Genomic DNA, 17,608 nt, shown 5'->3' on the forward strand with positions numbered 1-17,608 from the left:
AAGTTAGCGTCTCCCCACAACTAGGGTGCCTGCTGGCCATTGGTGGGAGACCCTGAGGCCCAAGGAGACAGGAGGAACCCCCAAATGTACCGGTAGGATGTGGGGGGAATAAGAGGGGAGGAGAAGTGGAGGCCAGACAGGATCAGTGCCTCTGAGGCCGGGGAGATCAGGAGAGGCATGCAGGAGGTGCCCTCCAGGAGGAGCGGGAGAAGAACGGAGGGCATTTACCCCACCCACTTGGGCCCAGGGAGCCTGCTAGGCTCCGAGGTGAGGTCCCCAGCCCTCTGAGACCAGGGATGGGGGGCACGCCTGGCCGCTTCTGTTTCTTGAGACTAAGCCCCCGCCCACAGCCCCCAGGGCCTTTTCCAGCCTGGAAGGTCTTAAGTATACACCCCGCCCACCACCCAAACCTCACCTTTGCTTAGACCCCGCCCTCCACAGCCAAGGCCTTCTCCCCCTTTTTTTTTCTTTTCCCTCCCCCCTCTTTTGTTATTATTGTGGTACTGTTGTACATTCCAGTTGTTGATTCATCTATATTTTTATATTCTTTCTAACATATCTGTTAGTTTCCTAGTCTAATTTTATTTTTTACTTTGTTATTGTTATTTTTAAAATTTTTTTATTTTTTTTATTTGTTTGCCATCCCATGTGGCTTGCGGGATCTTGGTTCATGAGCCCGGGGTCGGGCCGAAGCTCTTGCAGTGGGAGCTGTGAGTCCAAACCAATGGATTAACAGAGAACCTCAGACCCCACGGAATATTCATCAGAGTGAGGTTTCACAGAGGTCCTCATCTCATCACCAAGACCCAGCTCTATCCAGTAGCCTACAGACTCCAGTGTTGCAAGCCTCAGGCAAAACAATCAGTAAGACAGGAACACAATTCCACTCATAAAAAAAAAAAAATGACATGGCAAAAAAATACGTCACAGATGAAGAAGCAAGGTAAAAACCTACAAGACCAAATAAATGAAGAGGAAATAGGCAATCTACCTGAAAAAGAATTCAGAGTAATGATAGTAAAGATGATCCAGAATCTCAGAAATAGAATGGAGGCACAGATTGAGAAAATACAAGAAATGTTGAACAAAGATCTAGAAGAACTAAAGAACAAACAAACAGAGATGAACAACACAATAACTGAAATGAAAAATACACTAGGAGGAATCAATAACAGAATAACTGAGGCAGAAGAACGAATAAGTGAGCTGGAAGACAAAATGGTGGAAATAACTACCAAGGAGCAGAATAAAGGAAAAAAAATGAAGAGAATTGAAGACAATCTCAGAGACCTCTGGGACTACACTAAATGAACCAACATTCGAATTATAGGGGTCCCAGAAGAAGAAGAGAAAAAGAAAGTGTCTGAGAAAATATTTGAAGAGATTATAGTCGAAAACTTCCCTACCATGGGAAAGGAAATAGTCATCCAAGTCCAGGAAGCACAGAGAGTCCCATACAAGATAAACCCTAGGAAAAACACACCAAGATACATATTAATCAAACTAACAAAAATTAAATTCAAAGAAAAAATATTAAAAGCAGCAAGGGAAAAACAAAAAATAACATACAAAGGAATCCCCATAAGGTTATCGGCTGAGTTTTCAGCAGAAACTCTGCAGGCCAGAAGGGAGTGGCAGGATATAGTTAAAGTGATGAAAGAGAAAAACCTACAACCAAGATTACTCTACCCACCAGGGATCTCATTCAGATTTGACAGAGAAATCAAAAGCTTTTCAGGCAAGCAAAAGCTAAGAGAATTCAGCACCACCAAACCAGCTTTACAACAAATGCTAAAGAAAGTTCTCTGGGGGGGAAACACAACAGAAGAAAAAGACCCACAAAAACAAACCCAAAACAATTAAGAAGATGGTAATAGGAACATACATATCGATAATAACCTTGAATGTAAATGGATTAAATGCCCCAACAAAAAGACACAGACTGGCTGAATGGATACAAAAGAAGACCCATGTATATGCTGTCTACAAGAGACCCACTTCAGACCTAGGGACACATCCAGACTGAAAGTAAAGGGATGGAAAAAGATATTCCATGCAAATGGAAATCAAAAGCTGGAGTAGCAATACTCATATCAGATAAAAGAGACTTTAAAATAAAGACTGATACAAGAGGTAAGGAGGGACACTACATAATGATCGAAGGATCAATCCAAGAAGAATATATAACAATTATAAACGTTTATGCACCCAACATAGGAGCACCTCAGTACATAAGGCAAATGCTAATAACCATGAAAGGAGAAATTGACAGTAACACAATAATAGTAGGGGACTTTAACACCCCACTTACACCAACAGACAAATCATCCAAAATGAAAATAAATAAGGAAACACAGCTTTAAAGGACACAATAGACCAGATAGATTTAATTGATATTTACAGAACATTCCACCCAAAAGTGGCAGAATACACTTTCTTTTCAACTGCACAAGGAACATTCTCCAGGATAGATCACATCTTGGGTCACAAATCAAGCCTTGAAAAATTTAAGAAAATTGAAACATATCAAGCATCTTTTCTGACCACAGCACTGTGAGATTGGAACTCCATTACAGGAAAAAACTGTAAAAAACACAAATACATGGAGGCTAAACAGTGTGCTACTAAATCAAGAGACCACTGAAGAAATCAAAGAAGAAACTTAAAAAAACATAGAAACAAATGACAATGAAAACACGACTACCCAAAACCTATGGGACACAGCAAAAGCAGTTCTAAAAGGAAGTTTATAGCAATTCAGTCCCACCTCAAGAAACAAGAAAAATCTCAAATAAACAATCTAACCCTACACTTAAAACAACTAGAGAAAGAAGAACAAGGAAAACTCAAAGTCTGTAGAAGGAAAGAAATCATAAAGATCAGAGCAGAAATAAATGAAATAGAAACGAAGAAAACAATAGCAAAGATCAATAAAACTAAAAGCTGGTTCTTTGAGAAGATAAACAAAATTGATAAACCATTAGCCAGACTCATCAAGAAAAAAAGGGAGAGGACTCAAATCAATAAAATTAGAAATGAGAAAGGAGAAATCACAACTGACACCACAGAAATACAAAAGATCATAAGAGACTACTACAAACAACTCTATGCCAGTAAAATGGACAAGCACGAAGAAATGGACAAATTCTTGGAAAGGTACAATTTTCCAAGACTGAACCAGGAAGAATTAGAAAATATAAACAGACCTATCACAAGCACTGAAATTGAAACTGTAAGTTAAAATCTTCCAACAAACAAAACTCCAGGACCAGATGGCTTCACAGGCGAATTCTATCAAACATTTAGAGAAGAGCTAATACTGATCCTTCTCAAACTCTTCCCAAAAATTGCATAGGGAGAAACACTCCCAAATTCATTGTACGAAGCCAGCATCACCTTGATACCAAAACCAGAATAAGCTATCACAAAAAGGAGAAAACTATAGACCAATATCACTGATGAACATAGTTGCAAAAATCCTGAACAAAATACTAGTAAACAGAATCACATAGCACATTAAAAGGATCATACACCATGATCAAGTGGGATTTATCCCAGGGATGCAAGGATTCTTCAATATACGCAAATCAATCAATGTGATACACCATATTAACAAATTAAGGAATAAAAACCATATGATTATCTCAGTAGATGCAGAAAATGCTTTTGACAAAATTAACACCCATTTATAATAAAATTTCTTCAGAAAATGGGCATAGAGGGAACCTACCTCAACATAATAAAGGTAGGTTAACATAGCACATATGACAAACCCACAGCAAGCATTATACTCAATGGTGAAAAACTGAAAGCATTTCCACTAAGATCAGGAACAAGACAAGGATGTCCGCTCTCGCCACTCTTATTCAACATAAATTTGTAAGCCCTAGCCACGGCAATCAGAGGAGAAAAAGAAATAAAAGGAATACAAATTGGAAAAGAAGAAGTAAAACTGTCACTGTTTGCAGATGACATGATACTATACATAGAAAATCCTAAAGATGCCACCAAAAAACTACTAGGACTAATCAATGAATTTGGTAAGGTTGCAGGATACAAAATTAATGCACAGAAATCTCTGGCATTCCTATACACCAACAACGAAAAATCAGAAAGAGAAATTAAGGAAACACTCCTATTTACCACTGCAGCAAAAAGAATAAAATACCTAGGAATAAACCTGCCTAAGGAGGCAAAAGACTTGTACTTAGAAAACTATAAAACACTGATGAAAGAAATGAAAGATGACATAAACAGATGGAGAAATATACCATGTTCTTGGATTGGAAGAATCAATATTGTGGAAATGACTCTACTACCCAAAGCAATCTGTGGATTCAGTGCAGTCCCTATCAAACTACCAATGGCATTCTTCACAGAATTAGAACAAAAAATTTTACAATGCATATGGAAACACAAAAGACCCCAAATAACCAATGCAATCTTGAGAAAGAAAAATGGAGTTGGAGACATCAGGCTCCCCAACTTCAAATTATACCACAAAGCTACAGTAATCAAGACAGTATGGTTGGCACAAAAAACAGAAATATAGATCTATGGAACAGGATAGAATGCCCAAAGATAAACCCATGCACATGTGGGTACCTAATTTATGACAAAGGAGGCAAGAATATACAATGGAGAAAAGACAGTCTCTTCAATAAGTGGTGCTGGGAAAACTGGACAGCTACATGTAAAAGAATGAAATTAGCACACTACCTAACACCATACAAAAAGTAAACTCCAAATGGATTAAAGACCTAAATGTAAGATCAGACACTATAAAACTCTTAGAGGAAAGCATAGGAAAAACACTCTTACATAAACCACAGCAAGATCTTTTTCGACCCACCTCCTAGAGTAACGGAAATAAAAGCAAAAGTAAACAAACGGGACTTATTTAAACATAAAAGCTTTTACACAGCAAAGGAAACCATAAACAGGACAAAAAGACAACCATCAGAATGGGAGAAAATATATGCAAATGAAACAACAGACAAAGGATTAATCTCCAAAATATACAGGCAGCGCATGGAGCTCAATATCAAAAAAAACAAACAATCCAATTAAAAAATGGGCAAAAGACCTAAATAGACATTTCACCAAGGAAGACATACAGTTGGCCAAGAGGCACATGAAAAGATGCTCAACATCTCTAATCATTAGAGAAATGCAAATCAAAACTATGATGAGGTATCACCTCACGCCAGTCAGAATGGCCATTATCAAAAAATCTAGAAACAATAAATGCTGGAGCGGGTGTGGAGAAAAGGGAACCCTCTTGCACTGTTGGTGGGAATGTAAATTGATACAACCACTATGGAAAACAGTATGGAGGTTCCTTAACAAACTAAAAATAGAACTACCGTATGACTCAGCAATCCCACTACTGGGCATATACCCTGACAAAACCATAATTCAAAAAGAGACATGTACCACAGTGTTCATTGTAGCAGTATTTACAATAGCCAGGACATGGAAGCAACCTAAGTGTCCATCGACAGATGAATGGATAAAGCAGATGTGGCACATACATACAAAGGAACATTACTCAGGCATAAAAAGAAATGAAATTGAGTTTTTTGTAGTGAGGTGGATGGCCCTAGAGCCTGTCATACAGAGTGAAGTAAGTCAGAAAGAGAAAAACAATACCATATGCTAATGCATATATATGGAATCTAAAGAAAAAAAAATGGTACTGATGAACCTAGTTGCAGGGCAGGAATAAAGATGTAGGCATAGAGAATGAACTTGAGGACATGAGGTGGGAGGGGCAAGCTGGGGCAAAGTGAGAGTAGCATCGACATATATACACCACTGAATGTAAAATAGAGAGCTAGTGGGAAGCAGCCGCATAGCACAGGGAGATCAGCTCGGTGCTTTGCAATGACCTGGGAGGGTGGGAGGGAGGCTCAAGAGGTAGGGCACGTGGAGACGTATGTATGCATACAGCTGTTTCACTTTGATGTGCAACAGAAACCAACACCATGCTGTGAAGCAATTATTCTCCAATAAAGATGTATTCAAAAAAAAAAAAAAAAAAGCCAGGGATTCTTGAAGAGGTTAATTCCCAGCTGAGACAGGAAAGATGAGCCTGGAGCATCTTGAGGTGCCAGAAAATAAACAGGTACTCAAAAATGATGGTGGTTATATGAACAGGACACGAGAAGCAAACTGAAGGAGCTCCCTGTGGCCAAAACTGGAACAATTTGAACAACAAAATGTTACTAATAATAAAAATGTTGGATTATAACTCATAGGATAAAATAAATAGCCATGAATCCATACTGATTTAAATAAATACTTGAATACATAAATAGTTTGGGGAAAAGGGATAACCCTTCTTTACAGAAGCATTCCAGTTGACAAACACTACAGTGGTATTGATGCAGGCAAGAGGCACCAATAGAGGCTAAAATCAGTGAGCACAAGTTTGAAGAGAAGCAGGCTATGGGCATAGTCTCACAGTTTCTCTCACAACAGGTTTATTAAGTACAAAAAGAAAGCTGGTGACTTTACAGTGGAAAAATCTGGTGGCCACCACCGTACCCAAGTGATGAGAGTTAATGTCACTGGTGACAAGACGTTTGGACATTATATGATATGATGATGATCAACCTCAGTGATATGATGATACAGCATCACTTCTGTGATTTTCTTGCCCAAAATACACATCTTCTGTCTAATCATAAGGAGACATCTGGCAAACCCAAATTGAGAGACATTCTGCAAAACAATGACCAGTACTCATCCCAAGTATTAAGGTCATGAAAGACCAGGGAAGCCTGACGAATTGTCCCAGATTGGAGGAGACCATGAAGATACAAAGACAAAATGCAGTGTGGGATCCTGGATTGGATTCTGGGATAGAAAAGGAGGACATTAGTGGTGGGAAATGGGGAAATGTGAATAAGACATGCAGCTTAGCTAATAGCATTTCCTGGTTTTGATCATCATACTGTGATTAAGTGAAGGGTTAACATTAGAGGGAGTTTACCTGGTGGGTAAAGTATGTGACCTCTCTGTTCTGCTTGTAAACTTTTCTCTAAGTCTAAAATTGCTTCAAAATAAAGAGGTTTTTTAAACTTCATAATTGCAACTCCTAAATTTCTTCCCATCTGTTTTTTTGCCATACACATCCCCTTTTCCCTATTTGCTTTCCTTTATTTGGTCCATCTTGAGAGAATATACTCTTTTCTTTTTCTTTCTTTCTTTTCTCCTTTTCTTTCTTCCCTTCCCATCCATCAGAATTTAGTAGCAGGGAGAGAGTTTTGGTTTTTTTTAACCACTCTCCTCCATTTATACTCAGCCCCATACCCTGGTGTTTGCTTCTATGTAGTAACTCATTCCCCTTAGGAACTGAACAATGAATATTTATGAACTTGACAGATTTGCAAAGACTTTTTCATTGCTAAATCGCGTTATCTTTGTACTATAAACTTTGAGGCAGAATTCTTATATTTCAGAGATCCACATGCATATGCCTCGTTCAGAAATTGCTTTAAACTGTTTAAGGAAAGATTTTCTTGATAAATACTATGAAGTTTAAAATAGCTAAATATTCAGCTAAGGACAAAACAGGCTGTATGCATGTGATAGAACTGTGATTTCTGTTCCAGGAAAGTGGGGACACAGAGCAGGTATTTCTAGTCTGCTCCTTTCCTGTTTTCAGTGTCTTAAAAGTTAATTGCTTAAATATTGAATAAAGACATAGATGAGATAGTGAACAGGAAGCTGTCATTTTACCTTACTTTGAAATGATTTAGATGGCTTTTGAAATAAGTATCAATGCTTTGAAACAATACATCAGTGTATTTTGATTCTTAAAAACATTAATTCTGAAAATGCTCAGATGATTTCTTTCTCCTCATCCAGTCTCTCTTGACGTTAAATATAAATATATTGTTGCAATCAATACCCTACACTCAAATGTTAATGGTATGTTAAATGGTTACTAATACAATGCAGAGCTAAAAGTGATTGTCCTTACTTCTTTTAGGGAGCAAGAGTTCAGAACACAGCAAAGAATTTGGGAGTCAGGGACCGGACCCCACAGTCTGCTCCGAGGTGAGTGACTCCCCATGTCTGCTCTTTCCCAGAGGACTTGCCACCATTTCCCAGACAGTGTCACTTACAGCTAATGCAACGACCCCAGGATATGCCCAGTGTAGTATTGAATATACTCATGGAAATCAGCCTTGTAAGCATTCGGTGGCCAAATGTGATTAGGCTTAAGTGCTCTCAGATTAAATGAAATTTTAGGTGAAGCAAACTTAGAGGTAACATTATCGCCATTATTCTATTTTTCAAGTTCCTTCATGAATTCAAAAACAAAACTCCACACAAGTACTACTGAAATTTGTATTCCAGCTGTGCCAAACCACCAAGATGCCATTTCCATTTATACTTCTATGATCACATGTGCTGTTCCCTCTGGCATGATCACCTGTCCCATGTGTGTCTGTATGAAAAACTGCTACATAAGCGCAAAACCCAACTTAGGTACCATTTTCTCCTTGAAGCTTTGGTTGAGTTTTCTTCCTCTCTGTGTTCCCTTAGCATCTTGTATATTGATCCATTATAGCCCTGATGTGTTGCAGTGTATTGTTCCATGTCTCTCTGCCTAACCTGAATAAGAATTCTTTAGAGGCAGGGAGTGTTCTTTTTGGATTTTATTTATTGCTTATCATAGTGCCTACATAGTGCCTACACAGAATATTTGAACTGATTTCAAGAATGCATGAATGAATGAATGAATGAATGAGCTTTTTGTTCGTTATTCTACCAAATGTTCACAGTGCACATATCATCGTAAGGAAGGACTGTAAATCCACCTTTAAACTAAATGAACATGGGAACAGCCATCAAAGATTTGATTTCCCTGGTGACATTAGGGTAGGCAGCCATCTATCTTGAAGTAGGGTAAAGTTAAATAATTTCTTTTACATTTGGTTGTTTTTATACATTTGCATTTTAACAAAAAGTAGCCCCCTCCAAGCACTGTCACAGATGAGACACTGTTTGTTTCTATTTACAAAGCAACTACCAGAGTGAGAATGATGACTGCAGCATTTATGAAGTTCTACTTCATTCTGAAAAACTATATGGGCCGTGAAAGTACTTGCAAAAGGGAAAACATTTTCCCCCTGAAAGTAGATGGAGTGCTCATAGTCTAATCGCATTTATTTTCAGTGCTGGCTCCTAACTCTCTTTAATCCTCAAGTCTTGTTATCGTGCATAGTTGATTAGATTAGAATCTAAGACTTTCTGTTGCTAAAGAATCATTTCACATAGGCATTATCTCTCCAGCACCTTAGCAGTCATGGTATATTTGGATAATAAACCCAGTGAAGCTTTAAAATTCCAATAAGAAAACAATATAATGGCTCAGCGAGGTCTTCTTAGCTGGGGCTTATAAACACTAATAAGCAGTGGGGATAAGACTTAAGCATCCTGATCAATAAACCAATGTGCAAGCTCAATATGAGAAAAGAAACTGATGAGCTCACTTGGTTTTTTATTGGGTTACGTTTAAAACACTTGAAACACAATAAAACCTGCCAGTTCTAAAGCTGACATATTTTACAAGGGGGTAACAGCCCTGAGAGAGAAATCTAGAGTAATTTTTCAATTTTAGTTATGCTTTCATTCATTCTACAAACATTTATAGAGGACCTAAGAAATGAAAAGCATTCTGCTGTGCCCCATGGAGAATGTAAGCATGAGACAGAAATAGTTCCGGCCCTCAAGGAACTTTCAGTTAAAGAGGGATGAGTGAAACACAACCACAAGAAAAGGGAGAATGTGAGAAGCACTCTGTGAGGGTGCAGAGAGGATGCTAAGTACCACAGAGCATCTGGGATCCCTCCCACCTGGCAACCAGGATTCCTGTCCCAAAGAGAGCAAAGTGAAGAACACATTTGTCTCTCAAGGCCAGGCCCTCCAAGGCAAGACTCGGGTAATGTTTCTGGAAACATCTTCACAGAGATAAAGTTTGCTGTCTCTGACTGACATAGTATTTGACTCATATCCCCAGTGAATCTCTATTATAGTTTTCCTTTCTCCATTCACTGCCTTTCATTTTTTAAAAATTCACTCAGCAAACATATATTGAATTTCTGCTGTGTGTTTGTAGATGTCAGGCACTTTGATAAAAGCTAGGGATACAGACATAATCCCCGCTACCAGTCAGTGAGGTGTCATAGAGCAACAACTGAATAAAATGAAACTAGTATACAGTGTGTGTGTGTGATAAGAACCATGACAGTGCAGCTGCTATGAAAAGCAGTATGGAGGTTCCTTAAAAAACTAAAGTTGAACGACCATATGATCCAGCAGTTTCACTCCTGGGCATGTATCTGGAAAAAACGAAAACACTAATTCGAAAAGATACATGCACCCCAATGTTCATAGCAGCACTATTTACAATAGCAAGACATGGAATCAAACCATGCCCATCAACAGACAAACTGACTTAAGAAGATGTGGTATATGTGTGTGTGTGTATACACACACACACACACACACACACAGAGACACACATTGGAATATTACTCAGCCATAAAAAAGAATGAAATTCTGCCATTTGCAACCATGTGGGTGGACCTAGAGAATATTATGCTGAGTGAAATTAGTCATACAGAGAAAGACAAATACTATATGATATCACTTATGTGTGGAATCTAAAATATAATACAAATGAATGTGTATATAAAACAGAATGAGACTCACAGACATAGAAAACAAACTTGTGGCTACCAAAGAGGAGAGGGAAGAGAGAGGGACAAATTAGACATACAGGATAATAGATACAAATACTATATATAAAATAGATAAACAACAAGGATTTATTGTATAGCACAGGGAACTACACCCATTATCTTGTAATAACCTATAATGGAATAAATCCACAAAAATACTGAATCGCTATGCTCTACACCTTAAACTAACACAATACTGTAAAGCAACTGTACTTCAGTTTAAAAAAAAGAACCATCACAGGAATGGCACAGATTGCCATGGGAACACAGAGAAGGGGCACATAACCCAGCCTAAGGATGGAGGGGAGAGGTTGCAGAGTATTCCTTCCCCAGTCAGCACGGTAATCAATGTCTTCCCCAGCTGACGCAGTGACACCAATGCCTAGAGAACACATCACATTCTGAGAACTACACCTAGATCTCTATGACTGATGGTTGAATGTGATTTAAGAATGATGCAGGGTGAGGCTGGAGACATAGGCAGGGGCTGGATCAGGAAGAGACTTCTGCAAGATATTGAAGAGTCTTGATGTTAACTTGAAGACAATAAGGAGCCATTAATAAACAATCTTTCTGGAAGATTTGGATTTTAGAATTTATGTCTGGCAACATTAGGAGGAGCCATTTGGGGACAACTAAGACTGAAGGCAGCAGATGCTTTGGACACTAATTTGTTGTAGGAAGTTAGTGAAAAGGAAGACTCTAGGAGGACCACCAAATCTTTGGCTTGGATGACAATGGTGAAAGGTTCTAGTCACTGAGATAGTAGATGGAGGAAAAAGAGCATGCATGGGGGCTTCCCTGGTGGCACAGTGGTTGAGAGTCCGCCTGCCAATGCAGGGGACACGGGTTCGTGCCCTGGTCCGGGAAGATCCCACATGCCACGGAGCGGCTGGGCCCGTGAGCCATGGCCGCTGAGCCTGCGCGTCCGGAGCCTGTGCTCCGCAACGGGAGAGGCCACAACAGTGAGAGGCCTGCGTACCGCAAAAAAAAAAAAAAAAAAAGCATGCATGGGAAAGATGATGAGCTTGACTTGGTGGTATGGCAGTAAAGTGCAGCTGGGCATCCATGTGGAGATGTTTTTGATACAAATGAGGTTCCTCCTCCTTGTAACTAGCATATATTGACTGGCCAGAACAATAAACATATCTTCACCAAGAACCAAATATTACATTCCAGACGTAATGGCGCACTGGTCTTATTTTCTATTGCATTACACACTTTGGAAACTACCGTGTAATGAAAATTTGATTTCCTTTATTTACATACTTGGGAGACAACATATTGTAGTGGTTAAAAGTGAAAAAAATGATGTTGGGTCCCGTTCCTGCCAGGTGACCTTATTTAGTCAGGTTATTTATCTTCTCTGAGACAGTTTTTGCCCTCTGTTAAATTGGGAGAATTGCCTTGGGTCAGGGTGTTATTGATAATTTAGCCTTGAATAGAGGCATTCACTTTGGGGTCTCCTTTAACACAGGTTTTATTTGTGCCATGTAGAAAGATGAAGGACATGATCTATAGACTGAAGTTTGAAAGTTCTATTCTCTGCAGACTTAAATTTGGGCTGGAAATACCAGCTCCAGGATGGCTGCCTGAGCCCAACAGGAAAAGGAGAAAGTGGAGCCAGAAACAAACGTTTTTCGTGCAGGGCCCTGATGTGCACGAGTGGGACGTGAATACGGCAGGGGCTCCAAAATGTTGGGCAAAGTACTCCCGTGACCTAACTATTTAGCTGACAAAAAGCAGATGCCTCAGCAGAGAGCAAAAGTCCAACTCTTACCTATTACATTTTACTTACAAACTTCATCTGCCTGTGCTCAATTCCCAAAGCCCCACAATTTCCATGACAGATGTGTCTGAACTCAGGTAACCCTGAGTTACTTCCAAGAAGCCTCCCCCAAAGCTGCATCTGCCCAGCTCTGTGGTACCCAGAGCTATTACTTTATTAGGCGATCACAGGGCGTAGCCTTTTCTCCAATTTGCGAGACAGACATTGCAAAGACTGCTCTACCCAGTGGCATTAGTTACGCTACGTGGAAACATGCAGTGCAAGGTAATGGACAGGGACGCCTTAGCCCGGATCTCAAGGCATAGGACATTTGCCACCCAGCTGACTGTTCCCGTCCTACGTGAGTAAGTCCACTGTGCCTTTTCACTCATTAAGCGGCACTTTCAGGGAAATAAAATGATAGAAATTAAAGAGGAGAAGAACTTTCCCATCATTCTCTTATTCCAGCACCGGGAACGCAATTTGAAGCAACACCGTATCCTTCAGCTGCAAAAGCAGCTTTGAAGAATATCAGCTCAGTTTAATGTATTCTTTTCTCTGGGAAGGATGAAATAAGTTTTCTGATGTGAGATGTCCTTATTTCAGCGTTCATTTTCTTCCATGGAGATGACATGTACAGTATTAACCACCTTCCAGACTCCAAAGGCAGTAACTTCTTCTGTGTTTCCAGAGTAGGAAAGTTCATTTTGTTAACAAGGTTTCTAACTCAATATTAAATCCTTTTCATTCTCTCCCCTTTGATTTTGAATGACCATGGGATTAAATGAAGGGAGAGGAAACTGATAATTTGATAAATTTGTCAACAACTCATTTAAAGTGTGTTCAATTTCATCTGTAAAAGAGAGTGAGTCACCACAGCAAATCCTGGGTTTGGAGTGCTTTTGAAATGGAGCAAAGTTGAAATCTGCACCTTAAATTTTTAGATCATCAGACAAAGCTCTGAAGTAGGACCAGCGTGGCCATGGGCATTCCTGAGGACTACAGGCTTACAACCAGCCACCTTAGATCAGCTTGTATTCTCTCAGGTTCTGCCTTAATAGTGGGTGTGCCCTGGGTATTACTGTTGCAGTGGTTATATCCCCCTTTATTTGAGTTCTGGAGTTAGGATTCAACCATTCAGAAAAACGTGGAGCACTAGAACTTGTATAATCCTACTAGTTCAGTCCCCTGAGCTTTGCCTTCATGCTGTATGGTTTCAAAAAACTAGATCTGCGATGCAAAGAGAGAGCATCTTGGAGCATCTCTGCCAGTTCAAATGGATTCCGTAGTCCACTTGAATCTCCACCTGATTCTATTGACAGATGAGTGACAGTGTGGGCAGAGCTGGACAGGTATTCCTTAGGAAACACCAGCTAATTGTGCCTTGATATTCAGGCCTCAAGACTGTGCCACATCAGCCTAGCCACGACCAACTGCCAGCACCACCAGGATGGTACAAAATGAAGCAAATTTCTAAGACAAGTCAGAAAATCAGTAACCCGTAAGAGGTAGATGCTATCTTGCTACAAGATAATCATGATAGATATTATGGTAATTATCATCTCCTAGAATTCGGAGAGTCACTTTCGCTACCAGCACGGTGAGCAGCCTGAGTTGGCAGCACTGGAACAGAAGCAGCTGGTGTAAAAACGGCAGCATTGCCTAATCAATAGGCATCTAGATGTGCAAAGAGACACTGGTGTTTTGTAATAACAGAACCGGAATTTTGGAGTTTGCTAACTAACGCACAGGCAATTTTTAGTGAAATTGGTGATATGATCATGACTGACTCCCAAACCAAGAAATTAGTGTCAATGTATTTGTTCTACAAATAAAAACATGTCAAGCGATGTCAATATGCCGGGCTGTTGTCACACCTTCCCATGCCTTTTGTAGGCTGTACAAGCTGTGCGAGCCTCCTCCCCCAGTTGGAGAAGAATGAGGAGAATCTCCAAGGAACCAGGCAAGCAGAAGCTTCTGAACACTGGACTAGACAAAGGATGTGCTGGCTAAACATTCTCCACTCAACATAAAAAAATGGATTTTTTTCTCTTGGTCTTTCATCATGGTGTAAATAACTAATGTTCAGCTTGCACTTAGATATTTGTGCTGGAAATGGATGGAAGTCCATTCAGACAACCCAGCTTCACAAACCGATCTTTCATGTGTGTTAATGTGAATTATCCATCCCTGGACATTACATAAAAAAGTGTCAGAGATAAAACATTAACCATTGTGCCTCCTTTCCCATTTATTAAAACTATTGTATTGTGTTTGCTTTCATCTTCTCCAAATGGAGCATGTTATGTTGGATATTTCCGTTTGAAGAAGTCTGTCATTGAAGAAATGTGGTCACACTTTCCAGATCATCACACAGAAATGTGACAGACAATAGAGACTGGGTGTCGTAGGTTTTCTGTCTCCCACTTGCATCCGAGAAAGTAGCTTGCGGGTGAAAGGGGAAGAGCATCCTTTACTCTTTCTAAGGGAGTGTTTCTCAGTAGAGAAGAGAGCTGATTGAGGTCTCCAGCAAGACCTTCTTCCAGCTGCTTTCAGGGACCCTTTATGCTCGTGGACAGTTCCAGGGAACCATGCTGTCCTTGGCCTCTGAAGTGGGCGTGGCTTCCTTGGGCGATGAGTCCTGATGCTGCGCCGTAGGTGTCCAGGAAATGGGGAGAGGCAGGGATGGGGGAGGGTTGGAAGGAAGACCAGGGTGAAGGAGGGAAAAATAAGCCTATTTAAAAAGTCAACCTTTAAATTTGAAAGATACCTAAAGCTCTTATTTTATTAAAGGCTTTCATATGAGATGTCAGACTCCTAAAAGAATACACCATGCTGAGTGTTTTTCTATCAAGGTAATATATATATATAAGATGAGAAAATAAAGCTTTATTTGTTGAACTTTAAAAGGACTATTAGAGACCTTGATAATTTATGAAAGTACAAGGTGTATTCTATTTTCATTCTAAAGTTTACATGTTTATCCTTTCTACCTTGATAAAATAACATTGTTTTTTTAGCATAATGAATATAGTAATATTGATTTTAAATCTGTAATTTTCAAAACAATTAAAATGCCCTTACTGTGATTGTGATACTTAGGTGGATTTAGATTAATTGCTTATGTGAAATGCTTTTCATAACTAAAGTATATACAAACCATTATGAAATTTTAATTTATGAAATTTGATAATAGTTTTCAAACACTTATTAAAAAAACTTTCATCACTAGCAGTTGTGTATTGAATAACAGAAATACTGCGTTGCATATACATGAGGCCTTTATATACTGGTCAAATTAATAATAAATGTTGTTCAGCACAGAAGCACTTAAGACTTTTATGATAAGTACACATCTATAATGAAAAATAAACCAACATCAGAGATTTCAGAGAAAAAGTTGAACACTTTGAATTTAATGAAGATATGACCTTCATATAAATATCTACATGAAATATATTCTTCACTTTCAGGGGTTTAACATTCTTGATACTATTGCAAGTGATCCTGAAGGTCCATGAAATTAGTAAATTGTGATTTTCCTGTACTGAAATTTTGATTACATTTAACACAGGGCTAATGAGTGAGTAAAACTGATTAACTAACAAGTACTTTTCATGTTGTCATTACTGTTTTCTAATCACTACCCTAGAAGTAGTGTTCCTTATTAGAGGAATGAGGGGATCACTTAAACATTTCAGTCATACTTTGCTGTTTCATAGGGGAAAACCATCTGCTATTGTAGTATTTACAAATTAGCATATTTTAAGATCTAATCTCTGTATAATAGGGTTACTTAATATTGTTTTAAGGGTTAAACATGGTGTAAGTGTACCATCTATCAGAGTGCTTGGCACTTATTAAAATCTCAGAAGTTAATGATGACTTATATTACCATCTGTCACTGTGATTTTTGATTGTAATAAAAACTGTAGCTAAAACCTAAGTAATTTCTACCTGCCAAGCAATACCTCCAGGTGCTTCACCCATACTTTGTTGTTATTGCTTCATTAATCCTAATGGTGATTTGAGGTGATATTCTTTGCATCACCCCCATTTTACCGTTGAGGAAGTAAGCAAAGAATAGTCCAGTGACTTGCCCAAGATCACATGGCTGACAAGTGGTAGAACCAGGATTTGAACCCAGGAAGTCTGCCTTCTTAATACATTGTGCTGCTTTTCCTTATTAATATAGGAAATGTAATATTGCCAATTATTTGTTAGTAAAGTTGGAGTTATGTGTGGTGTGGGCCATTAAATTATACATCTTATATTGAGAAAATGAATGGAAATGTGTAAAATGCCTTTAATATATGAAAACCATAGGATTTCCTGGACATTTTACCATTCTGGATACACATTATGAGGTAACCCAATGCTATTGCAATCTGAAAAAACATGATATATCCCTCATAATTGAAGATAACAGTTTTAGATATGTTTTGAAAGTCTGGAATAGTACATTATATCAAATTTGACTATGATTCCAAAACAGTGATAACAGTAAAAAGTGTCAAATGAGTGAATTAATAAAGACAACTCTTCAACACCATGATGTACCTCTGTGTCACGTCGGACATTTAACTGACCTTGAGTTTTTAGATGAGATCGGGTATGTTCAGGGTGGTTTGACCATAGACTGGCCTTGAGTTTTTAGAATGGGTTTACCTCAATGCTCACATACTCCTCTGCAAGCAGTGTACCTTTAAACGTTACAAAAGCAGTTCTTCCAAGTTCTGCCGACTGTGAAGTTCTGAATTTGGACATCTGCCTCTCTCCACCTAAAAGGGAAGGTCACACCTAGAAATTTTGGTTCTTAATATGGGACTGATTCATAAATACTTGTTAACTAGTCATTCATGGTCAATAAATCTTAAACATTCCATCATATCTTATAAAGTTTTCTCATTAAGTATTACAAAATTTAATATATTATTGAAAGTGTGAGTAATTTGAAGAGACTAGAATTTTGCATCTACTTCCATTACATTTAACAAGAAAGAAAGAAAGAGGGAAGGAAGGAAGGAAGGAGGGAAAGAGAGAGAGAAAGAAAGAAAAAGAAAGAATGAAAGGAAGGAAG

At 38.8% G+C, this 17,608-nt stretch overlaps 1 protein-coding gene across 1 annotated transcript in view; it reads left to right on the top strand.

Moving 5' to 3' along the window:
• Positions 1–14,470, top strand: part of PREX2 (phosphatidylinositol-3,4,5-trisphosphate dependent Rac exchange factor 2) — a gene marked incomplete at both ends in the record, with an annotated part of 282,561 nt that extends 268,091 nt beyond the window's left edge. The window contains 2 exons of the mRNA XM_079722715.1: positions 8,000–8,067; positions 14,425–14,470. Of these exons, the coding sequence (XP_079578841.1) occupies positions 8,000–8,067; positions 14,425–14,470 (114 nt within the window). The remainder of the gene's footprint in view (positions 1–7,999; positions 8,068–14,424) is intronic.
• Positions 14,471–17,608: the final 3,138 nt, after the last annotated feature.

The sequence above is a fragment of the Hyperoodon ampullatus genome, assembly GCF_949752795.1.
Source record: "Hyperoodon ampullatus genome assembly, chromosome: 17".
Taxonomy (NCBI): Eukaryota; Metazoa; Chordata; class Mammalia; order Artiodactyla; family Ziphiidae; genus Hyperoodon; species Hyperoodon ampullatus.